This window comes from Malaclemys terrapin, chromosome 2, assembly GCF_027887155.1.
Source record: "Malaclemys terrapin pileata isolate rMalTer1 chromosome 2, rMalTer1.hap1, whole genome shotgun sequence".
In the NCBI taxonomy this organism is placed as follows: domain Eukaryota; kingdom Metazoa; phylum Chordata; order Testudines; family Emydidae; genus Malaclemys; species Malaclemys terrapin.
The window spans coordinates 42318396-42343482 of NC_071506.1; the positions used below are offsets into that span (position 1 = coordinate 42318396).

The 25087-nt window shown below is 43.1% G+C and overlaps 2 protein-coding genes across 7 annotated transcripts in view; both read left to right on the forward strand.

The window, feature by feature from the left end:
- The window catches only part of TP53INP1 (tumor protein p53 inducible nuclear protein 1), a 67283-nt gene extending 49282 nt beyond the window's left edge, over positions 1-18001 (forward strand). Inside the window, exons 1-4 of one of the 5 annotated variants that reach the window (XM_054017127.1) lie at positions 1079-1332; positions 8187-8300; positions 8813-9161; positions 14324-18001. In XM_054017127.1, coding sequence (XP_053873102.1) covers positions 8189-8300; positions 8813-9161; positions 14324-14573 — 711 coding nt within the window. In that variant the 5' untranslated portion in view covers positions 1079-1332; positions 8187-8188 and the 3' untranslated portion in view covers positions 14574-18001. Of the gene's footprint in view, positions 1-1078; positions 1333-8013; positions 8301-8812; positions 9162-11610; positions 11645-14323 lie in introns of those variants that run through there. The other 4 variants (XM_054017125.1, XM_054017129.1, XM_054017126.1 and 1 more) reach the window with 4 other exon arrangements.
- Positions 18002-20996: 2995 nt separating this feature from the next.
- Positions 20997-25087, forward strand: part of CCNE2 (cyclin E2) — a 30598-nt gene continuing 26507 nt past the window's right edge. For both annotated transcript variants that reach the window (XM_054017350.1, XM_054017351.1), the window contains exon 1: positions 20997-21121. In XM_054017350.1, coding sequence (XP_053873325.1) covers positions 21114-21121 — 8 coding nt within the window. In that variant the 5' untranslated portion in view covers positions 20997-21113. The remainder of the gene's footprint in view (positions 21122-25087) is intronic.

Consider the following 25087-nt stretch of genomic DNA (forward strand, 5'->3'; position numbering starts at 1 on the left):
CTTAATTCTGCAGTGGTCCAAGCAGACTTTTTAAAGTATATGGAAACCATTGTTAATAAGTAAGCAATTCCACCACTCCCAAAACTTGTCAAAAGCATCACATCTCCCGCCAAAACAATGTAGCACTTTCTAGGCCAAGTCATTTTGGAAATAGGACAAGCCAAAAAAAAATTTAAAAAAAACCCCAACAAATAAAAAAATCAGAACCCACAACTCAGGAAACTATCTCACACCTGAAATGCACATAAACTCCTGTCCAATTATATCTCCTATATGCCTTGTCCAATTTGTCCCAAATTCTAGAAATGCTCCATTCTAAGCAAAGAGCTTGCAAATGAAAGTTCAGGCAGATCAGTTTGATTGTGGTGAAGTTAGAGTTGATGTGTCTATGCATGAAGCAAACTCTAGGGAGTTAGGTTCAGCCTAAATAATGTATCTATGCATACAGTAGTGTCTGTACATATATACCAACTTGCAACTTGATGCTGTGTCCCCTTATCTGTCTGGTTTCAGAGTAGCAGCCGTGTTAGTCTGTATCCGCAAAAAGAAGAACAGGATTACTTGTGGCACCTTAGAGACTAACAAATGTATTAGAGCATAAGCTTTCGTGGACTACAGCCCACTTCATCCGAAGAAGTGGGCTGTAGTCCACGAAAGCTTATGCTCTAATACATTTGTTAGTCTCTAAGGTGCCACAAGTAATCCTGTTCTTCTTATCTGTCTGACTCTTTATTAGCTCCATTTTATTCCCCTTCCCTCGCTCTCTTTTTAGGCTCTTACTCTGGGTCCATCACCATGGAATCTGAGTGCTTCCTCACTTCTTTCAAATCTTTTCTCTCCCCTTTTCCCCCTCTTATCCCTGCATCTGTTCGCTCAATCTCTCTTTCTCTCGTCCCCTCTTCTTCCCTTATCTCTTCTTTTTGCAGTCTCTCTCTCCCTCCCTTCCGCTCCCCCCTTCTCTCTTTCTCTCCCTCTCCTTTTGTTGCCTGGGCTTGTTCCTAGCTGCAGACTTTCTCTGTGGCTCTGGGCCGGATCACGTGCGTTAGTGACAGCCTGTCCCGGCGCGGCCCCGAGCCCCGCTCTGCTCACATTGGTGGGGTCTGAACCCTAGCCCGGCCCCGGGGAGCCGGGCGGGGCCTGGGGCGGCCGGGGCCGATCAGCTGTTCGCTGGATTCTATAACAACAAAAGGTTCGCAAGGAACCGAGTCGGACGGAGGCGGCTGCGGAAACAAGACCCAGGACCGGTTCTGCAGAGCTCGGGGTCCATCGCTGCCCCCCCCTCATCTACCTCACTAGTCATTGCTGCCGTCCGCCTCCTCCTGTCTCTGGAAGGTGAGTAGTGGAGATTTGTATCCAGTCTGGAAGTGGCCCTGGCAGCTTGATAGTGCGAGTCGGACCCCGCCGGACACAGCAGCCACCTCAGGTTCCCTATGCCCAGACTGTGTCCTCTACAGGGTAGGCTGGCGGCGGGGGTGTTACGGTTTTGTTACTGGGCGTGGGGAAGACGCTCCAGTCCCGTACCCCTGGTTCTGCCTATGTCCGGGAGGGAGCAGAGCGGTCTGTGTCGCCGTTATGTGTGGGGCTGGTCTGTATTTCTCCCCCTCCCCCCACAAGACTCCTAAAGTAGCCCTAGGTCCTGGACAGGAGACTAGCTCGATAGAAACTTTATGAAACAGAAGAGATCTCTTTCTCCGTGGTTACAGGCGATCGGGACAGTGGCCTGACTGCTCAAGGCGCTGAGCACCCGCAAACTCCCTTGAAGCCTAGGGGAACTCGCAGGTGCTCGGCACCTTTGAAAATAGAGGCTTATGTCGTTTTTATGGGAGGGTCTTTCCCTATGGAGTGACTGTGAGCACACGCTGCCCCTAAGCAGTGTAACAGTGGGGGTCCTTTTGCCTCTGGGGGGTGAGGGGATGCGCACTGCCCCTGTACTTTGCCACTCGTCGTAGGGAGCAGTGGGTGTCCCTAAATGTCTCGGACAGCGAGCTGCGTTGTGGACTCCCCAGCCCGAGTGCGGAGGAGCGCCCGCCTCCGCCCAGCTCCTGGTACGCGCTGCCCCGCTCTCTGCGCGGATTGCCCGCACGCCTCCGCTCCCTCGCGGGGAGATTCCGCGTACGGTGGACTTGGGGCTCAGGTGGAACCGCGCAGCGGGGCTGAGTTCTGCCCAGAAGAGGTGGGAGCCCCAGACTTGCTGGGGGCAGGCACCGATCCGCTTGTTTGTTTGTTCCCTGAACTTCCTCTTCGCAGACGCCGAAGTAGTTGCGTTGCTAGTTTGACCCTTTTGTCTCTTTTCTCCCTCCCTCACTCGCCGGGAGGAGGAGTTCGGGGCGGCCGGTCCGCCCAGGGGCTGGAGGGGTGTCGGGTTGCCGCCTCCTACCAGTGCGGAGCCTATTTGCTTGGTTGCGGAGGGACCTTCCCCCCGCCCCTGCTTTCAAGGCAGTGTTTGCTTGCGCGCTAGTCAGGTGTGACAAACCCAGCCATCCTGCAGGCACCGCCCTAGAAGAGGGGGGCTCCGAGCGATCAAAACAAACCAGAGGATGTGACTCAGCCACAGGCGAGAGGGCAACGGATTGCCAGGTCAGGTCATCTAAACCCAGGGCTGAGTCCTTAGGGAAAGTGCCTGACCCCGCTGGCCGGAGACCTGGACAAAAACGCCCCTCAGAAGCAGCCCGGTCCCACCTTCCTCTTTGTTGTTGTTTGTCCCAAAGCAAGCTCTTTGTCTGGAGAATTAATCTGCACCTGCTGGGGACTTTCCACCTGAAATCACAATCCTCTGTCAGTAACAGCTGGCACCCCTCCATTATGATGTTTGAGTGAGGTAGAGGTTGTGGAAGCCAATTAACCATTAAAGCATAATGCTTACTTGTGCAAATGTACCTGGAAACGTTCATCTCACTTAGGGGTGGACTGTTAGCCTCAGCCTAGAGGAACAGGCTTCATGTGAGCTTCCCCCTCTAAGGCGGCACTCTTCTCTGGGCTCCCCTCTTGCTTGGAAGGTGAAGTGTAGTAAGTTTCTTCCCTTTTTGTGGTACAGACTGCAGCCTGTCAGCTCTGCTGGCCAGTGCATATTGGGCAGAACCATTGCTTTGTCTCCCCCTTTACTACCCAGTTGTTCACAGGTGACCTATGCATGTAAGTGTCAGGTGTGCAGTGCCTGCTCCCCACACAGCTACCTTTGAAGATCTGATCTGGGCATGGCTAACACAGCCATGCAAGTGAGTAAGGGGTAGTAGGCCTTACTCCTCTGTGGCCACATAATCAGAGCTACAATCCAGTACTTGATATTTTGTCTACCCCTCTCGTTTTTATTAAATCTTTGTGTGAGGGATGAGGTGTCTTTTTTGAGAACCTACATATTTTCAGCAAAAAGCAGTTCTGTGGTTTCTTAGACACTTCCTGTAAGTCTATTCACTGTCATTGATCTTGTAAGGAACAGCAATGACTCCAACTGGACCTTTCTAATAACAGTATTGGCACTGAATGGATAAGTTCTCTTGATTTCTTTGAGAGAACCTGGAGACTTCCAGAAACCACACTTGCAATAGCTTCTCAAAAAGCTAGGTGTCTTATAAACTGCAAATATTTTGAAGTAGAGTGATCAGTTGATCATTTTACATATATACCTTTGTATCATCTACCTCTGAAAGCAGTTCAGCGGAACTTCCTTTTTAATATTCCCCCAATATTCAGAATGCCAAACACATCTTGGAAACTGGATAACTGTTTCAGAGAGGCTATTATGCCACCTACAGTAAGTTTGAGTTATTCAGAATCACACTTGTTGCCTTATGCATCAAAGAACATTATAAAGTCTGCTAGGCCTAATCGTTGACCTGCCATGAAAATGGTGTTTTATTTTAAGCTTTCCTTTAAGAATCCATTTTATTTCTCTCCTGTTCTTCCCCTCTCAAAATAACAATAATTTTTATAAACTTCCTCACACCTAGTATTTCCTTGGCTGAAAGTTTAAAAAGTAAAATTTGACCAACAAACTGAAAACAGTACATAAATTAAGGTGGAGCTAGAAAACATGCATCACTTTTACTGACTCCTGGTGAAGTTTCAGTTTTTTCATTTGTAATATTTTCAGCCCAATACATGTTAAGCTATTGCATTCTCTAGAACTACAATGGATTTAATAGGAATTTTACAGTGGGACCAGTGTTGTGGTCAGTAAATATTTGGGCTGACAACCTTACCTTGTAGACATTCTTCTGTGTAGATATCTCTACTTGTAAGAAGCACAATACAGTGAACCTGACTGCAGATAAAATACCTAAGCAGTAACTATACTGTATGGTAGAAAATTAAGTTTACAAAATGGTGGTCACTTTGTTCAAGTCAATGCACTGAAAGCTGTTATGGTGGATGGAGAAACACTTTGCCATAGTAAGAACATAAGAAAGGTCTGACCTAGTATGGTTCATCTAGCCCAGTTGGCTCTCTTCGGACAGTGGCCAGTGCCAGATGCTTCAGAAGGAATGAACAGAACAGGGCAATTATCAAGAGATCCATCCCTTGTCATCCAGTCCTTGCTTCTGGAAATTAGAGTCTTAGGGACAGAGCATAGGGTTGCATCCCTGGCCATCCTGGCCCATTGATGAACCTATCCTCCGTGAACTTACCTAATTCTTTTTTGAACCAAGTTATACTTTTGGCCTTCACAACATCCTCTGGCAACAGGTTCTACAGCTTGACTGTGCGTTGTGTGAAGAAGTCCTTCCTTTTGTTTGGTTTTTAAATCTGCTTCCTATTAATTTCCTTGGGTGACCTCTGGTTCTTATGTTATGTGACCAGATAAATACTTACTTTCTTCACGCCGTTCATGATTTTGTAGACCTCTGTCATATCCCCCCTTAGTCCTCTCTTTTTCCAAGATGAACAGTCCCAGTCTTTAATCCCTCCTTGTATGGAAACTGTTCTATACCCTAGTCATTTTTGTTGCTCTTCTCTGTACCTTTTCCAATTCTAATATGTCTTTTTTGAGATGGGGTGACCAGAATTCAAGGTGTGGGAGTACCATTTGTTTAGTGGTATGGTGTGTGTATATATATCTATCCCTTTCCTAATGGTTCCTAACATTCTGTTAGTTTTTTTTGACTGCTACTGCACATGAAGTAGATGTTTCCAGAGAACTAGCCACTATGATTCCAAGATCTTTCTTGAGCAGTAACAGCTAATGTTACCTGTACCTCTTTCAGTTTTGATTAAAACTTGCTTTTTTGGAGCCTCCTGGTGGTTGCCAAGAGACCGCTGAGCAAGACACTGTTAGTGGTTTTAGCATGGGGATAAAAGTTTAGGAACCAAGTTCTTGCATACAAGAATTGGCTAGACCTTATTTTGCTGTCCTTTCACACACAACTCTCAGTCAACTATAATCACTATTATACTGCTTAGCCTACCCAGTAAACACACTTAGAGCTGCATAGCAAACCAAATAGCACCAACCCCAGTTTATGCTGCCCCCAGCTATATTTATAGGAACCATTGACACTTTTTAATTATCTAGGGTTACAATGGTTCTTGATTAATACTCTTATTTTTCAGCCTCTGTCTGACATCCCATGTGCTGCAGAAGTACAACAAATTGAGAAGCACCAATAGTATTGGATCCCAATGTCAGAATGTAAACCAGTTCCTAGGTGGCTTAACAAACAGGAGAGACACTCCAATGATAAACAGAAGTAACCAGCAAAAGTCTCTCTTTCTGGTATCCAATGCAAAGGCATCTTTGGTTCAAAAGTTACACTACATTGACACAGAAACTTGGAGTTCATGTTCTGTAAACATAATCTCCCTTAAATTAAATTTATATACTTTGTTTTGCTGTGCTTTGAAGAGTTATTTTGAATGTCTTCTCTAGTATAGCTTGTGAGAGTGCAAGATAAAATTATCTGAATATAGAAATTCATACCTTTTTATGTAAATGTCTCTAATTTACCTTGTCTGTCATAAACATAGGCTAGTTCCAGGAAGAGAGGAGAGATGTATAAGTGATACATTGTGTTTACACACACATTCTAATAATTAACTTAATAGGTGGAAATATAGCTAGAGGTGCTTAAAATAAATGACTGTAGTTTAAATACCTGAATATTACTGTTAAAGTATAGCATTTTGACACCATCATTTGAACTCTGTTAATGGTTCAAATATAGCGACTACAACAGGTGATCTCATGTGCAGTTGTGGTGATCCCAGGAACTTGGACTTTTTTTTTTTATTATTATTATTGTTGTTGTTAAATATTTATTTATTTATTTTGTGGTTGAAGCTAAAAAAACATGAGTCCAGGCTGAAACTGATAGTCTCTTAAATATACATTTAGGGAAGTGTCTTCTGTTGGGAAATTAATGTTGCTTATCATGAAATGTAAGGAAGCAACTTTATTCTCAAATTGTGGTGGTGCAGCCAGCATTTGCATTAATTAAGTAGAACCTCACAGAACACAGTAGTATTTAACTAATCACTACGAAAAGGATCCCATTTAATAACCATGTGCACCTGTGAACCTGATTATGTTTTCTTCTGTAATGTGTTTAATGTTCAAGCAGAACCCCTGAACTGCACAAGGATGGTGGTACTTTCTGTGTATGCCTTCTCTGCTCAATACAGAGAGGGTCAGCTACCTACATTCTACATCAATGGGACCTGCAGAGGGCTCCTTGCAGGACTGGGGCATGTGCATAGGGTTACAATCCTCCCCCCACCCCCACAACATGGACTACTTATGTAATACAGCTTCAGACTGTATCACTTCTTCTGTAGAGTTCCCCCCCCCCCCCCACTTACTTAGAAGGAGGAAAGGTTCCCAGGGGAGGTGGGGAGGTCATAAGTAATGTTGCCACTTTGGCCGGAAGCTCCCAGGATTTCTAGAGCACAGGTGGTGCTTGCCTCTCTCCCATTCCTGCAGATCTGTGGGGATGGGGCCAGGAGCTATGCAGACCTTTGCATGTGGGGCAGAATTCAGATGGAGGGCTTTAGGCACCCTGTGATGTGAGCCTTGCTGGGCCTTTCCTCCATCAGGCCTCTTCCTGTGGTTCAGCGTGTTGGCAGGGGATGCTATGGGCCAATGGAAGTGTAATATCACCTCATGGCACATACTTTGAGTCATGTAGGCCAGTGTTTTTCAAAGTTCAGATCGCGACCCAGTACTGGCTCGTGGCATGTTAGGCACTGGGTCGCCTTGCTCAGCACCCAGGGACCCTAACAGCTCTGGTCAGCACCAGAAGTCCCGTCGGTGGTGCTGCCCAGCTAAGACAGGCTAGTGCCTACCTGTTCCGACACCGCGCTGCAGGTCCGGCCTTTAGGCAGAGGGGCCAAATGGCTACATGTGGTGCCCCCACCCCGAGCACCAGCTCCGCACTCCCGTTGGCCGGTTCCCAGCCAGTGGGAGCTGGGAGGGGTGGTACTTGTGGGCAAGAGCCGCATGGAGCTGCTTGCGTGCCTCCGCCTAGGAGCCGGACCTGGTGCTGGCCGCTTCCATGGCGCAGCATGGTCTGCGGTGTCAGGACAGGTGGGAAGCCTCCCTCTGCACCCTGGCTGTACTGCTGACTGGGAGCTGCCTGAGGTAAGCCTGTGCCCCAATCCCCTGCTCCAGCCCTGAGTCCCCCCAAACCCAGAGCTACCTCCTGTACCCCAAACCCCTCATCCCCACCCCAGAGCCTGCACCCCCAGCTCAGAGTTCTGACCCCCCTCGCACCCCAGCCCAGAGCCCCCTCTCACACCCTGAACCCCTCATTCCCAGCCCCTCCCCCTGCAGCCCTCACACCCAAACCCTCTGCCCCAGCCCTGAGCCCCTCCCACATCCCAAAACCCTCATCTCCAGCTCTGTTGGGTCACGGGCATCAACAATTTTTCTTCAACTGGGTCCCCAGGAAAAAGGTGAAAAACACTCATGTAGGTCATTGCCCAAAACCTGCAGTCAAGAATTGGCCCTATCTGAGTTCTTATTTGTTATTTACAAATAGATTAATTGCTTTAGCATTAAGACCACTCTTTTCTTCTTTGCAGGTTTTGTATAAACTGTTTACAAACCATGACTCTCCATGTTCCATACGTAAGCTGATAAAGCATCTATGCACTTTATTCTCCTATCTCTGCCAGTTTGCTAGTATAAGTGTGAGCCCGTGTCTTGAATTTTTGGATACAAAGACTTACTAGCCAAAGTCTCATTCTTGCCTTAGTAATGTTCCAGAGGCTGAATAATATGTTTGTGGGAGAGATCAATAACTTGTCCAGCCAAGAGCCAGAGTTCAGTGAAAAAGAAGATGATGAATGGATTCTGGTTGACTTTATAGGTAAGATGTCTGTTAAATATAACCTCTACAGCAGGAAGCAGGCAGTTATTTATCACACTTCTGTATAAGGAAGCCAGTAGCTCCAAAGGAATTTTTAGCCTAAGCGTAAATAACCTGGATTTGTGTAAAACAATGAACCACAAAACATCTTGTGTAAGCTGACTAGGGAAACTGATGTCAGTTTCATAAGACCTACGGTCTGAACTTGTTATAGAACTACTCGTACAGATAATATTTATTTGACACTGAGCAATCTCTGTTACACAATTGTATCACTTTTCTGGCAATACTCCTGATTTTTTTTATCTGACGTGGGAAAGAGTTTCCTGATCACCTCCCTTTTATTTGTTTGTGTGTAAAATGCTTGTGTACATGCTGATGATAGACCTTTTTGTTTGTTTTATCCCCTACTTGCTCCAAATGAACTTGCTGATCTCCATCTCCTGCATTCATCTATCTGTGGTGACTTAATCTCAACTGTGGCAACTGGAACAATGGACAACCTCCACTAGACACTTGCACTAACTTTTCAACAGAAGAAGCAGACATCAGTGAAACATCAGCTGCTGACCACTCCCCAGTCTTTTCTTGTTTACCGACTTCCTTAGAGTGTTTGGCTGATGCCAGCGAGTCTTGCTTCATCCAGTTTGACTCATGTCCCATGGAGGAGAGCTGGTTTATTACCCCTCCCCCATGTTTTACTGCAGGTGGATTAACCACTATCAAGGTGGAAACCAGTCCTATGGAGAACCTTCTAATTGAACATCCCAGCATGTCTGTATATGCTGTCCATAATACCTGTCACAGTCTAAACGAGACTAGCTGTGGAGATGAGGCGTTTCATAATCCGAGTAGTCCAAGGTAAGGTTTTTTTTTTCTATTGGCAATATGATGTAAATATATAGGCCATGAATTACTGCTGAGTGCAAAGGAGTACAGTAAAATACCTGGTTACAACTTGCTTAGCCCAAATGCCTGAAGAATTCATTAGAAGCTTCAGTTTTAAGTGAATGAACCAAGCACAAATTCTCCAACATTTTAAGATAAGCTGATCATAGCTTTATGCCTGATTTTAAAACTCGTGTACATGGTGGCTGAGCTGGGAGTGAATAATCAGCTGTCCGGTTTTGGCATTGTAATTAATACTTCTGGGGCCTAATTATCCCATTAGTTGTACACTCCATTCCTGTTGAAGTCAGATGAAGTTACTCGCACAACTGATACGATAGGATAGTCTATCTAGGTGCTTCCTAGAAATGTAGGCGTGCAAGGGACCTCCAGAAGTCATCCAGTCTAGCTCCCTGAGCTGAAGCAGGACCAAGAATACCTAGAACATCCCTGAAAGGAGTTTGTCTAACATCTTCTTAAAAATCTCCAATGATGGGGATTTCACATCTCTCTTGGAAACCTAGTCCAGTGCTTAACTATCCTTATAGTTAGGAAAAATTTCTAATATTTGTATTTAACCTAAATTTTCCTTGCTGCAGATTAAGCCCATTACTACTTGTCCTACCTTCAGCGGACATGGAGAACAAAGTGTCCTCACCCTCCTTGCCTCCTCTTTATCACTTTCCTCTCCTCTTTATAACAGTGCTTAAGATATTTGAAGACTGTTATCAGGTCTCCCCTCAGTCATCTTTTCTCAAACCATGCCCAGTTTTTTAACTTTTCCTCATAGAGCAGGATTTCTAAACCAGAAGAGAGCAATAAAAATGATAAAAGGTATTTGTGCCCACCCCTGTAGTATCTAAAGTGCCTCACAAACATTGATGATGTCCTCACAACCACCCTTTGAGGTGGGAGAAGTACTATCTCAATTGCAGAGACTAGGAACCCGAGAGGGGAAACACGTGTGATTTATCCAAGGTCAGGTCGCATGAAGTCTAGGGATATGCCTACATCGCAGTTAAAAACCCGCGGCTGGCCTGTGCCAGTAGAATCAGGCTCATGGGGCTCAGGCTAAGGGGCTATTCAACTGCTGTGTAGACGTTTGGGCTCAGCCCAAGCTCTGGGACCCTGCGAATTGGGAAGGCCACCAATAAACAATTTATTTTCTCTTGTTAAAGTCAGAAATTTATTCTTCCACTAGGATCTGAATTCTAAGGAGGTAACCATGCAGAATGACCACAGACTCAAACCTATCATGCAGTATTTGCCTGGTAGCAAAAGCTACTGTTGGGATAGCAAACATGTTTCCTTTATGACCCCACACGTTTTTCCCATATGGTCAAATTCCCAGAAATATTAACGTAATTTCTGGGGCCCTTGTTCAGAAGGGCTGGACAAATTTGGCCTGCTTCTAGTGTTCATCCTCTTTAATAAGAATGAACAAGGATCATCTTATAGTGAGTTTGGTTCTGTGTGTAGCAACGTGCAAGTAATTATCACTGACTTCAATGGCAGCCTAGCTCCCATACCTGTAGTTGGTTGGTTTGCAACACTTTAAAGAAAATGGGTGATTTTTTGGTAAAGCGACCTAAGCCAGTGTCTAACAAGCATGGGGCTGACACTGAAACTCTGTGCTCTTGGTATCAGGGGCCTGTTTCTTTGGGAGATCCTGAGCACCATAGCTCTGGCTGAAGTCAATGGGAGCCGTGGGTACCCAGCACCTCTGAAAATTGGGCTCTGAAGAAATCTGTCAACTGTAGAGTACCCTAATACCATGGGGATGGACATAATACAATGAAAACAGAATAGACTAGTTTGTAAGAACCTACAGTCAGTAGCAGCAATGTAACAGAAATGGTTGCAAAATGGAGATGGTGAAATTTGAGTTAGAATTGTGTCATTCAAGAGTAGATGGATCTGTCGCCTTCCCCTTTCCTCAAATTCAGATATTGAATTATTGTGGTGGCTTTGTATAACTTAGGGATGCTGGTATAAGCCATTCCAGAACTATATCTTGCATCTCTTTATAATGCAGCACTACTTAAATACAAAATTAAATTAAAAGGCCAGATACTCACTTGGTGTAAATCAGCATCATTCCTCTGAATTCAATGGAGCTGTGCATTCAACTGAGGATGTGGCCCAAGTAGCGCTATTAAATACTAAGACTCAGTTAAATTAATGGGAATTAGATGCCTAAATGCCTTTTTGAGGATCTTGGCTAAATATTTTGTCCATAATTTCCTGTACAAGGTAATTATTTTGGAGAACAAAATTGTAACCGTTTCACTCTAAAACGTTAAAGTTGAGATGAAATACCGTAACTGAGAAGATGTAATAACTGTTCAACTAAGCTGACAATACAATAAAATGTTGTCTTGAAGTCTCTAGTTGTTTAATGGTTGGCCATTTAACATTGTAGGGCCAGGAAAAGCTGCTTAAGGCACACTGGCACAGTAAGTACTACTGCTTTGGGACAGTACTTTTTGTTTGATTGGTCTGCTTTGTAAATAGACTTGTCTATCAAAACTGTACCAGTTTTAAGACTAACCTCTGTGTCAACTTAAGTTATTTGGTCAATTCTAATTCTGCTATAACAAGCAAAATATACTGCTAAGTAGGGGGGAGGATAGCTCAGTGGTTTGAGTATTGGCCTGCTAAACCCAGGGTAGTGAGTTCAATCCTTGAGGGGGCCATCTAGGGATCTGGGGCAAAATCAGTACTTGGTCCTGCTAGTGAAGGCAGGGGACTGGACTCAATAACCTCTCAGGATCCCTTCCAGTTCTGAGATAGGTATATCTCGATATTATTATATTTTATATTCTATTATTATAATAGTGGCTTTTAAAAATGTTTATTATCAGTTAAGAATCTTTAGGGTTCCAATCTTGCTAGCTTTTATGTGCAAACAGTGAAGTCACTAGGGGTACATCTCCAGTGCAGAAACACCCACTTGAGTGTCAGAGCCCAGATCGCCTGACTTACATTCCCCTTCCATCAGAAGCCCAGGTGAGGAGGGTGGGTAGGTGGGTGGGTCTCAAAGTGCATCACTAGCTCACTAATACATACACTGTGGCTTATTGTTCTGGACAATATGAAATCCATGTATGTATTAGTGAGCTATTGATGCACTTCTGTGGCTGATGACACAATTAGTCTACTAATGCCTGATCTATTACGGTTTTATAGTTGTAATGCTTGTATTTGTGCTACCATAACTGTGCTTGTTCCAGAACTTCCCTTATTACTGTCTTCATTCAGAGTTTCAGCTCTGACATGTTGCTTCTAAAAACGTGTTAATGCATCACGTGTAGCCAGTGGTAGTACCATAATTACAGGCGCCTATATGCAAGTTCAGTTGATCAGCATAAAAGGAAAGAATAAGAACAATTCCAGTGGGAAATGACTAGGGTGAGTGAAGGGCAGAATGTCAACTTGGACATTTATACTGATTGGCTCTTGTCTGTCAGTTTTAATAATCTGTAAAGGGAGGTAACTCTGGGATAGGCATTCAATGCATAATTCATCTTGGGGCCCATATCCTTCAGTCCATTCATTTTGTGCTGCTCTGCTGGCACAAAGTGAAAGTGTTTTGGCTTCAACTCTTTGCTGGGGGCATAGCAGTATGTTCTACTATACAGATTTTCCACAAGTGTAAGGTTCTTCCACTAGTGGAAACAGAGACTTGCTAGGGCTGAATTTGTTATAGCTGACTCCCTGAGGGCCCCATCCTCTGTGCCCTGAGCACAGGGAAGGCATGGGCTCCTAAACTTTGAGTCATCCAAAAAGGGTGGTGGTAAAGTTGCATACTACCACGTCGTGTCCCATAAAAGCGTCTGCTATACAGGTAATGTCACAACTATCATGCCACCTTGATGAAGAGGTTCATGGAAGTTGTTTTTAAAAACTTGCATGGGCTCTGGAAAGCTCTTATGTTACAAAACTTAACAACACCAACCCTTACACACCGTATGTCAGGCTGTGGGGGTGGGAGGCAAGAGACATTTTACTGATGTATTCTCCCACCCTTGCATAGGTTGGTGATACCCCATACTGTGCGATGGGATGTCTCTACAGCAGTCTGACTTTGAGAGGCATTGAGGGAATCAAAAGGACAGGCTGAAGAAAGATCTTTAGTTACTCATGGCATTTCACACAGCTGGTCTAACTTCAGTGGCTTAAGTGGTCTAACTTTCCAGGTCTTATGCATGAACATCATGTTTTGGTTGCCAGCCATGTAAGAAAATCCAAACAATCTTTTATTTAGTGCCCTTTATTTTCACACAGCCTAAACTATCCTGTGCAAGATGACCTTTAACCATAACATCTAGTAAATATTTACTAATTCGTCTGAGGATAGTGAAATACATGCTGCCTTCTGTATTTAATACATTATACAATCTTTTGGGCATTATACCATTAGTTCATGTATAATAGCAAGCTGGAAAGTGCATTATACACAAAAGATTAAATATAGCACAGTCCTTTACAGGGTAGAGGAAACAGACCTATTATCAACTCACTCCCTAAAACATGCTAAAGAACTACATCAGAAAACTTCATGCCTACTGTGATAGGATAGGGTCAACTACTGGAAGTGATTTGTGTAAACATCTATATTTAGGCTTGGCAGAATTTGATTATTTTTAAATAACTTTGATGGATTAGATCTGTGTTTTAAGCACTTTAAGCACTTTTTTTATCTTTATCTATTTAAATTCTCTCAGTTGCAGGAGATTATTAGGGGTGGAAGGGCCAGGCAGTGGGGATGTCAGACAATAATTTAATGGCATTACACATTGAGATCCAAAAAGTCAAAGCATTATAACCATTAAAATACAAACTGTCAACATTACATTTCAAAGTATACCCAGTAAATATCCTGAAATCAAGCTCTTAAGTTCTCCAAGCAGCATTTTTCTTACTTTACCTATTTGTACATTTCTATTGATAGAAATATTTGTGTGTGTGTGTGTGGTGAAATTGATGTTTAGTGACATTTACTGATACAAAACTAATCCTTCCAAGCCTATCTATATTCATTCAGCTAGAAGAAAATACATTCCCTTAATAAACTTACCTAGATCTCGGAGTGCTAGCTGAACTGTAACTAACATTTGTATGTTAAATTTTAGAATGGAAGCACGAAATGAAATGGGGCAGCATATTCATTGCTACGTTGCCACTCTTGCTGCTCACTCAAGTTTTCTGGAACAAACCAAGAGTTTTCGTCCGACCCAGTGGGTAAAAGAACATAACGAAAGACACCATCTCAATAGAAACAGTCTCCGTCGCCAAAATCTTACCAGGGATTGCCACTCTCGGCAAATCAAGCACAATGGATTGTTTGTTCACCAGCCTTGCCAGCGTCAGTACAATTACTGAAGGCTTTTGAGGTTTTAATCCTATCGGTTAATTGTTCTTAGCTTGCTCTTGTTTTAATGTATAGATCATGAAGGTGTGATCAATCATTTGAATACAATCGTGACTAGTGTTAATTAGTTTGAAACCACATTTACATATAGTGTATCACAAAATGCCTTGCTATAGGTCCTAAATGGTTATCTTAAATATTTCAGTGTTTTGGAAATGTGTGTGAGTGTGGTTTTTAACTTTGCTACGACGTTTGGATGGGTTTTTAAAGAAAATTCTAACAAAGATGGAACATGCATTCTTCAGTCGTATGAAGTTACAAAATTATTGGGGTCAACCATACACTTTAATAACCAGTGCTTTTGACAGCTTTGTATGTCTGTATATACTGTGTACACAGTTATACTCTAACATAAGCATTAAAAGGCTATAGTTGCCAATGGATTTGAAGTAGATGTCACTAAACTCTTATTGAAAGAAGGATAACTCTAGATTTAATCTAAACTAGATATTATCTACTTTCATTAAACAGTTACTTCATATAAGCAGCAGAAGAGAGTAAAATGTCCACCTGATAATACTGAAATAAGAGGTGGCACGAATGTCCCAGGTATTGGAGAGGGACAAACTTTGTGCCTTTACTTTTCATTTCACTCCATATAGACCTATGGGTTATTAAATATAGACACTTAACCCAAAGATTCCATCAGTATTTTAGATCATGCTCTTTTTTTTTTCCTTTTTTCTTTTTTCCTGTCTCCACTTTTCTTTGGGAGAGGATGCATCCATTACATACCTCCCAAAACTTGGTTTAGTTTATCTGTAGTCTGATCCAAGGAGAAAGGGCTAGACTGACTGCCTTCTTCTGTAATAGGTCCATCCATAGCTGAAACACCTTCTACAGAACCTATTCTGGTGGATGGCAAGTACGGATGGGTTTCTGAGCTGCTGATTACTGCCTCGAATAAATCAATTCATTTCAAGTGATAGATTAGGAATGGCTCACAAACCACTGGATGGAAAACCTGTTTCCAGATGAGGTCTTGCACCCTTCCCAATTCTTTCCCAATGAGAGAATGACATTGAGGTGGCCATGCCTGGAAGTGATGAAAGGCATAACATTATAAAAACATTCTAACACTACTGGTCTTCCGGAATTAAGCAGTGCTAGGAGGGTATATAAAAGTGGAGATGTAGGAGCTATATTAACAGTGGATATTTCATTGCTCATGTGGCATAAAAGCAGAAAAATATCTAACTTGATGTTAATTTTATAGACTAGTGAGGGAGAGGGGAAAGTACAGAACATTAAACATTCTCTTAAAGTTATTAAAATCTTGCATGATCTTCTGGAAGAAAGCATGCCTTGAAAGGCAAAGGTACCAAATTTGACAGTGCAGATACTTCCAGACAGCCACACTACAAAATCAACCGTGATAGATAATTGGAGTAAATCAAGGAACAGGGGAGAACAGTGAAGCTTTACTCTTCCTCTTTTGTTTCCAGTACTTCATCTGTGATCACTGCTTTTCCTGCATTTGCTGCTAAGGCATATCAATGTTAGTCACATTCAACAGTGTCTTCCAGCTGAAATCATGTGGAAAAGCCTCAACACTATAAAACATGTATATGGTTGGCTTTAATTTTTGTGATTAGATGAAACCAATAATGCTTAAGAATTATTTCAAACCTATGAAATGTTCTTTGAAATATGGCCAAATGTTTCAATTTTGCTGATACAAAAACCTAATGCCTTGTAGTAATCTTGCAGTATGAGTAGCACTGCATATAATAGATGCAGTCTGAACTCTTGTGGAGAGTAATCTTCCTAATCCTGTAGCAAATAGCCTTCTGGTCCCCAATTCCCTTCAAATACTCCATTTTTTCCTGGTTTTAGTTAACAGTTTAACTGCCATGTGTATCTATAAATGTAGCACTATCTACGTTGCTTTTGTTTGTACTCCTGTCATCTTACTGGGGTATATTCCTAGAAATGCTGGGAAGTCATCTAGTCTAGCCCCCTGCACTTAGCCTTGATCACCGCTGAAAGGTGTTCAGTCTAACCTGTTCTTTACAATTTCCAGTGATATGGAACATAGGTTTTTCTTTGAGTGATTGTGTGAGTCTAAGTGCTTAATGCCAATTCAGAATGTAGATGATTTATGATCTTACCTCTTCTTTTTTTAGTCATGCATATCCATATATATATACAATGATATTTTCCTCTGGGCTAGAAACTCTCAATTATTTATCCAAGAATAATTTTGTAGCTTCACCAATCTCAATTCCTAGTGTATCTCTTTCATTTGCTCACTGAGATCTTAATGTTGCTTCTGGTATCATTCCTTTTCATTTCAACATTTCCTCTGTCCTTCTTTCATTCCCCCCCCCCCCCCCCACACACACACACACACACTTACTTTCCAGCTCAGGAGACTCCTTGCTTTAATTTTTCTCTTCCTAAATAACTAATTTCCTTCAGCTTTAATTTTCCTAAAGTTTAAATGAAGGAAGATGGCATCTCCACCTCCTTTGAATTAAAAGGGTTTTGTAATTCTTTAACGCATGGCTCCCAAGCATTATAATTGGAGCCGCCTTTTTTCAGTTGGCAAGTAAACGCAATGTTAGACTGCTCCTAAAAACTGGGAGATACTAATCTTTTTTTATACTATATTACTGGATAACTTTCTAGTGATGAAATCCTATATCTTTCAGGATATAAACTTTTTTGTTGCACAAAAGCTGTGCCTCTCAATTCTTAATATTGGAAACCATGCTATATTGTATGAGAGATAGATATCTCTATCTATCAATACTTTATCAGTGACTTTTTTTTGTTAATTTTGTCTTGCATATTTATGTTACTAGTTCTATTTTGTGCCTGGAGTTCTTGGGCAGTTTTTTTGTTGTTGTTCTCTAGTAGTGTGTGAGTTGTGTGGCTTTTTATATGGTTTTTGAACAGTAGTAAAACATATTGTTTCTTGTAAAAGTGGAGGCCTTGCACTGCCTCAGATGCTGATTCATTAATTTTGTTGAAACTGTGTTTCCGTATGTATCGGTCAATAGACAGATGTGTTGTAAACAAACCTGTGCCTTCTAGGTTTAACCTGTACACAGCAAACTTGAAAATTCAAAAGGGACATTTCAGTTAAGATAAATACTGTACATCAGTCTATGCATATATGGCAGCTTCTTTCTGGAGCCACTTTCTCTACTTGTAGCAGTTCTTTTGATATCAAAGGTTGTCTGGCTCTTAGTTTGAATAGGCAGTTTGATACAAGCTGAACAACAACAAAATACAGCACTTTGCCAAAAAGTAGCATTGCTTAAACAATGTGTATTTAATAACACACCTTCCTTCTATTTTCATTTCGTGGTGCATCTTGCACTTTATGAAGAAACATATGATCTTAACTATCAATAAAAATTGGCCTATTAAAGTGGCTTGTCTGAGTCTTTTTTCCATACTATAGTTAAATTCCAAATGTTTGAGCACTAATTTTGGACGCTGTCTATAAATACAATTATCACTACAACATGACCTTTTGTAGTTCAAAATTCTCTCTGTTCTGGGGGTATAATAGTAATGGACTACATTGCTCTTCCAGTCAGCTGTGAAACGAATTGTGCTCTTGGGGCCCATAAGTGGGAATGGCAAAGGGTAAACAAAGTTCCAACTCTAATAATTTCAGGCTCAACTTCCTTTTGTATATTTTAGTGGCTACACTATCTGCTCAAGCTGATGTCAAGTCAATACTAAAGATCTGTGAGGATTCTACCTTTCCAAGGAAGCCCAACCTTCCTTATAAGGGGTGTCTGCCTCCAACTGTTTGCCAAATTACCATACAAAAGCCACAGAATCTTAGGCTAGGTCTACACTACCTGCCTGAATTGGCAGGTAAAATCGATCTCTCGGGGATCGAATTGTCTCGTCGGGACATGACAATCGCTCCCCAAATCGACGCTCTTACTCCACCAGCGGAGGTGGGAGTAAGCGCCGTCGACGGGGAGCCGCGGAGGTAGATTTTGCTGCCGTCCTCACCGCGGGGTAAGTCGGCTCCGATACGTCGAATTCAGCTATGCTATTCATGTAGCTGAATTTGCGTATCTTAAATCGACCCCCCCCCCCCCACCACCACCACCTGTAGTGAAGACCTGCCCTTAGTCCAAGTGAGGATTCTGAGATACCGTTTAGGATACGGGAAGGTATGGCCTGTACTAGGAAAATGGCCCATTGCCAGGGCCGGCTCTGGCTTTTTTGCCGCCCCAGACAAAAAAGCCTCCCGCCGCCTCCCACCCTCCCCCCAGCGCAGCAGGGGAGGGCACCGAGCGGCCAGAGTGCCGAGGGGAGGGCGGTGAGCCTGCCGCGGCTCCGCTGGCGGCCGGAGCCCCGGGAGGAGGGTGGAGAGCCCGCCGCGGCTCCGCTCTCCCCGGCGGCCAGAGCGCCGGGGGGAGGGCGGAGTGGCAGCCAGAGCGTCGGGAGGAGGGCGGAGAGCCTGCCGTGGCTCCGCTCTCCCCGGTGGCCAGAGCGCCGGAGGGAGGGCGGCAAGCCCGCCGCGGCTCCGCTCTCCCCGGTGGCCAGAGCGCCGGGGGGAGGGCGGAGTGCCGGCCGGGGCTTCGCTCTCCCCGGTGGCCAGAGCCGGAGCACCGCACCGCCCCCTTCCAGGTGCCGCCCCAAGCACAAGCTTGGTGGGCTGGTGCCTGGAGCCGGCCTTGCCCATTGCTGCTGGATACAGTGAGCAATGGCCTTGTCTCTGCTAGCAAAATATTCAAAAACTTCCCACTGGTTTAACTTAACCTATCAGTTTTAGCTCTGGGAACTCTGGTCTAGACATCCCACTGGCTGCTGGCAGTTGCGAACACCATACTGATTAGACTTGCTCCATATAGGACTAGCTGATGCTGTTCTCTTAACATTTGCTGATGTTAACGTCCGTGGCATTGAATCCTAGTGGAGATGGGGCTGAGTGTCTCTTCTTTGCCCCCTCCCTTCACCTGGTATTGAAAATGATTTAACTGTTGCTGTAGATGGGTATTGTAAATAGCTTTCTCCCACTATAGCAAGCATCATCAAAACATTGTTCTACTAGGTCCTTATTACACATAATAGTGCTAAAAGTCTTGTACTCCTTTCCCTTGCAATTTAAACCACTTTCAGTACCAGTAAGAAGAGTTTTGGGGGGGGGGGGGAAATTGCTAGCACTCCTTGTCAGCAATAAGAAGAACAGGAGTACTTGTGGCACCTTAGAGACTAACAAATTTATTAGAGCATAAGCTTTCGTGGACTACAGCCCACTTCTTCGGATGCATAGAAGTGGGCTGTAGTCCACGAAAGCTTATGCTCTAATAAATTTGTTAGTCTCTAAGGTGCCACAAGTACTCCTGTTCTTCTTTTTGCGGATACAGACTAACACGGCTGTTACTCTGAAACTTGTCAGCAATGAGCTCCTTATGTGGATGGTAACATATAGTTGAACATATGTATTATACATAATTCATGCCATATCATGTTGAGCTATGCCTTAGCCAAATAACATAGTCTTGAGGGCCCTGGAATGGGAAGAGACAATGTGCAGATATGAGCCAAACCCTTCATTTGCAGAGGGGTTGTCTGGGAAGCAAAGGTAGAGGGCGTGCTTCCTCTGTAAGGAAGTCTTCACTAGACTTTTATCTAGAGTTAATTGACTGTTAACTCAAGGTATTTAACACCTTTGTGAAAGCAAGTGTGGATACTTTACAGCTGACTGGGCCCCATAAGTGAGCACTAGCCTTTACCTTGAGTTAACGGGCAATCTGCTAATCCAATGGTAGAGTGACCCCATCTGCCTGTAAAATAGATGTATCAATAAATTTCTGTATGTTGACACTTGAAAACAGTATTTAACCTACAGTACTTATTCACTGAAATAAATTATAAAAGTTCATTACATTATAGGGCTTCAAAAGTAATGTACATTTGAGTGTTGCTGCTCACTTGAGTCCTATCCCCACACACAATCCCTTGTCCTGTGTTGGCATCTACTTTAGGTTACGCTCATCTTCGCTTTACGCTATACCCCCCCAATGGGTCAGCCAATCTATCAGCTGCTAACACCACTGCACTGTAGCATGGAGCCAGGCTAGCTCTGCTTGAGCGCTGCTAGTCCTCCAATACCTTCCCATAATTCCTCCTGTGTGCCCAGAGAGAAGAGATGAGTTCTCCCCCAATTCCCTAAGGAAAAAAAATTCAGCTCAACTTACTGCAATGGAAAGAATAGTGGTAGGATCCACCCAAATGTGCCATACATGAATGAGCGCATCACTAGTGTGGACACACCAGTGGGTTATTTTCAGTGTGGCCACTTGCACTTGAGCTAGGTAAATGCAAGGGAAGTAACTTGAATTAACTCTGTAGTGAAGACACTAACTGTTAATCTATTCCCAGGGAAGACAGCAACCTCTCTGGAATTATGGGGTTTCCTGCACTTTTTTCTGGACTAGTGGTACTGGTCCTTGTCAGAGATGGGCTCATGACTAGCTGGATCACTGCTCTGACCCAATATCATCATTCCTATGAACAGGTATGTTTTACCCTTTGTAGTGTTCAATAAAGTGTAAACTTCAAAAAGCCCAGTTCTATGACTTGACTGTATAATTATTATGTATGAAAAAAATCAGTGGATTTTTTTTTAAATGATTTTCCAAGTAACTCAAAAACTGTCAAACTGAATTTCCAGAAAAAAAAAATCACCCCTTTGCTGAGAGAGTACAATGTTGAAGTTTTCATTCCCAAAGAAAAAAATGTATAGAGGGTTATGAGCTTATGAAAACAAGGAGCTAAATAATGAGGCCTGTCTATAGGGAAAGTTTTTTTTACCAGTTATACAAGTATAATTATACCCATCTAGTTAAACTGCTATAGCTATACTGGTATAGCTCCTAAGGTGGACACTTTTTCTGGAATAAGAGTGGTTGTTTTTTTTTTTTTTTCCAGTTTGGCTTAAACCCCTTCCAAAGTAAACAGAAAAAAGCCCCTCTTCTACCAGAATAAAAGTGTCCATAATTGTATCTGTTTAAATTAACAGCTTAGCTTATACCAGTATAACTTTTGTTTGTAGACAAGCCCATAGCTATTAATATAGTTCTAATCACCATAGTATCATTTTAAATACACCTCTTCAATGGTTAAAACTGTAATGGATCCCTAATAACTATATTTTCTGATTCAGCTGTGCAGTGTATGCTTTCTTACTTTGTAGTTTTAGTGCATATTCATAACCACAAGAAGCTGCCCACCTCCATTTTCGCACTTCATCACCCCATGACACATGCAAATGAGAGTCAGTTTGTATGTGTGTGTGTGTGTATAAAGAGAGAGAGAGAATGAGTCATTTCTATCATAGGAAAAGTCATGCTAGGACATGTTTTTGACATCATTGTCCCCTTGACATCCTTTCAGAATAGAGGAGATTGAACACAGGCTGAGAAACGTGAATTATAAAACTCAGTTTTGATAGTCTGCCAGTATGTTGATTAAGGGAAGGGCACCATCTCATCCGACCTCCATAAGGCCCTATCTACAGTATACACCCAGCCTAAATGTGATAGTCACCTAGCCATGTTATAGCAAGCATCAGGGCTGCTGAGAAAATTCCCTTATTCTAGTGGCAAGATGGTTGAGGGCATGGTGTGAATTAGAGAGCTGCTCAACAATCCTCTTCCTAGCCCCACTGAGGGAAGCAACCAGCAGCTGGAGGGAAGTGGGGAGCTATTTAACAACCCAGTCACAGTAAGAGATTGTGGGAGCAGAGATCGACTCAACAATCCGCTCATCCATAGTGAGGGAAGTGGCCACAGGGGCCCATGGAGACCTTCTCAACAACTCTATGGTCCTATTGAGAGAAGCAGCCACAAGGAGTGGAGTACTGGTAGTAATCTTTTTTCTAGTTCTATCACTGGCCCATACCACAGCTCTAGTGTTCGCTGAGCTTTTGTACTATGGTGCCAAACATGGTTATGATGTGCTGAGTTTGGTCTACATTGAGCCCTGTCTATTCCAAGTACACTTCCTAAAACGTTTCCATCATTGCTAACAATAGTTCAGTCCCACAAAAATTAAGCAACAATGAGAGTCGTAGTGCAGAGTGGGCAAGGGCTATTGCCACCAATTTAATCATTGTTTTACCTAAACCTGCTCAGATCGGGTCTTAACAACGTTGTTGTTAAAAGGCCTGCAGCAGCTAGTACAGCTGAACCAGTGTTAGCAACGGGGAAATTTTGAAAAATGTCTTTTAAATATAAACAATGGATCCCTTGCTGCCAACAGCCTTTATAATACTGTCAGTTACACCATAGGTTTAGACCATGGGGTTAGAAACAATGGCAGTAATAAACAACCCACGTAAGCCAGGGCTCAGGGGTGCTCAAACTAGGGGTGCTGGGGCTGCAGCAACAGCCCCTAGTGTGAAGTGGTTTCCATCATATACAGGGTTTACAGTTTTGTCCAATGGCTCTCAGCAGCCCCCCTATAAAAATTGTTCCAACATCACTGCTATGTCTGTCTGATAGCCTCTTTCTCCAATATATTTTGCATCATGTAGCTGCTTTGGTGCCCTTAATGTAGGTGTGCAGCATTGGAGTAAGCTGTGTCTTACTCCAATTTGAAATGCATAAGCTACTGGTACAGTGTCTCTATGCTAGAGGTTTGTATTGGTGTAAGTACAGGGTGCAAAAATAAACCCGACCCAGTGTAGGAAGGGCCTCAGGCTCCCAGTTGCTAACACCAGTAGGATTTTTTTAACATTTCCCCTAGTTTAAACAGAGCTGGAGGTATTGTGAAAATCTCCCACTGTTGTCCAACAGCAGTGCAGTTCCAGTGGTGGGAGTGCTAAGATAGACTGGTCACTGGCAGTTTTATCACCCTATTGTCTAGAGCAGCAGGCAGAATGCCTGAGCTGGCTTCCATCATTGCTTCAACTGGAGGATCTGCACCAATGACAATTTACAGTTATTAAGCTGACTGTGCTCAACATTTAAAAAAACCCAAACACATACAAAAGTGTCTACAGTAGATATGCTCATTGTGGAAAGGGCCTACATTTACAACCCTTTGTTGCAATATTAGCTTTAGCCTTGCTGAACTAGTATCAGTGAGGCACCTATTGTTCTTTTGAGGTTGCTGAATTATATAAAACATATTACTTGGGGGTTGTATGGAACTTTACCAGTACATCTCAATGGCATGTGAATTCTGCCGTCTAATTTTACTATTAGCACTTACAATTTATCATTAACCATTTAAATATTGCTCCTCTTCCAAAGCATAAATAGTAATAAAGATTGGAAAATAATCCTTAAGAAAACGTTTTCCTCCATTTGGCAAAACTGCGGCTTGTTATTGTGTACTAATTGCAGCTCTGACGCTATCAGCTCCAAATCTGGTCCCTGATCATAAAGAAACATAAGACTTCATTTGTAAAATAGTTGTTTTCCTTCACTGCATCGTCTTTCCTTTGACAATCTCACAGTCTGATATTGCATTTTTTTTTGTTTAGATTGTAAATTCCTTGACTTCTTTGTCTGCAAGGAATTGGGCACTGAACTGGCACTATGTAAATAATATTGAACATTCAGATGTCCCTTTTCATGTTGAAAGTTTTGTACATACACTAACTAATCCTCTACCATATCTGGGAGGCAGGTAGCTGTATCCTTTTGTTATGGATGGGGAACATGAGGCAGAGAGAGGTTGTGGCTTGTCCAAGTTCACATAGCTCTGAATGGAATTCAGAACTCCTGACTCTCAGTCCTGGGCAGTACCACAAAACAACACTACCTCCCAAAACATGGTCTTCTCATTGTTACAGCCTCACAAAGAGAAGTCCCAGCAGTAAGTGTAACTAAAAATATTACTTCAGTGTAAAGGAGAATTCAGCTGACTGCTAGAAGACTCACATTTTTCCTATAATGGGTCTTCTCAGAGACCTCCTTTTGGGAGGGGGAACAGAGCAGGTGGGCATCTTTGCTGGTTACCAGGGTTTCTGGCATGTGGAAGATGGGAACTGGCCAGCTGCCACACACTTTGTGGATGAGGAGATGGGTCTGAAACCTGGGAAGAAAGAAAAGGGCTATGTCCACATTTAAAATGCTACAGTGGCACTGCTGCAGCTGCATCACTGTAACTCTTTAATGTAGATACTACCTACGCTGGCAGGAGGGGTTCATAATAATTCTTCCATTGACCTAGCACTGTCTCAAGTGGGAGCTAGGTTGGTATAGATTTGTCTCTCAGGGGTGTGGATTTTTTTCACTCCAAGAGGCGTAGCTATATCATGGAAATTCCTAGTGTAGACCAGGCCTCAGAGTGGGCACACAAACCTCAACATATGCTACCTGCATTAAATTCATGGTATAGCCATAATATTGCCACTGAGCATGGCTGAAAATGACCAGATTCCAGATTTAACTTTAAGCTGTAACCCCAGAAATCAAATGTCAAAGCTGAAAGTCTGTTAGGCAGTAATTTACACATCACATAGAAACAGAGA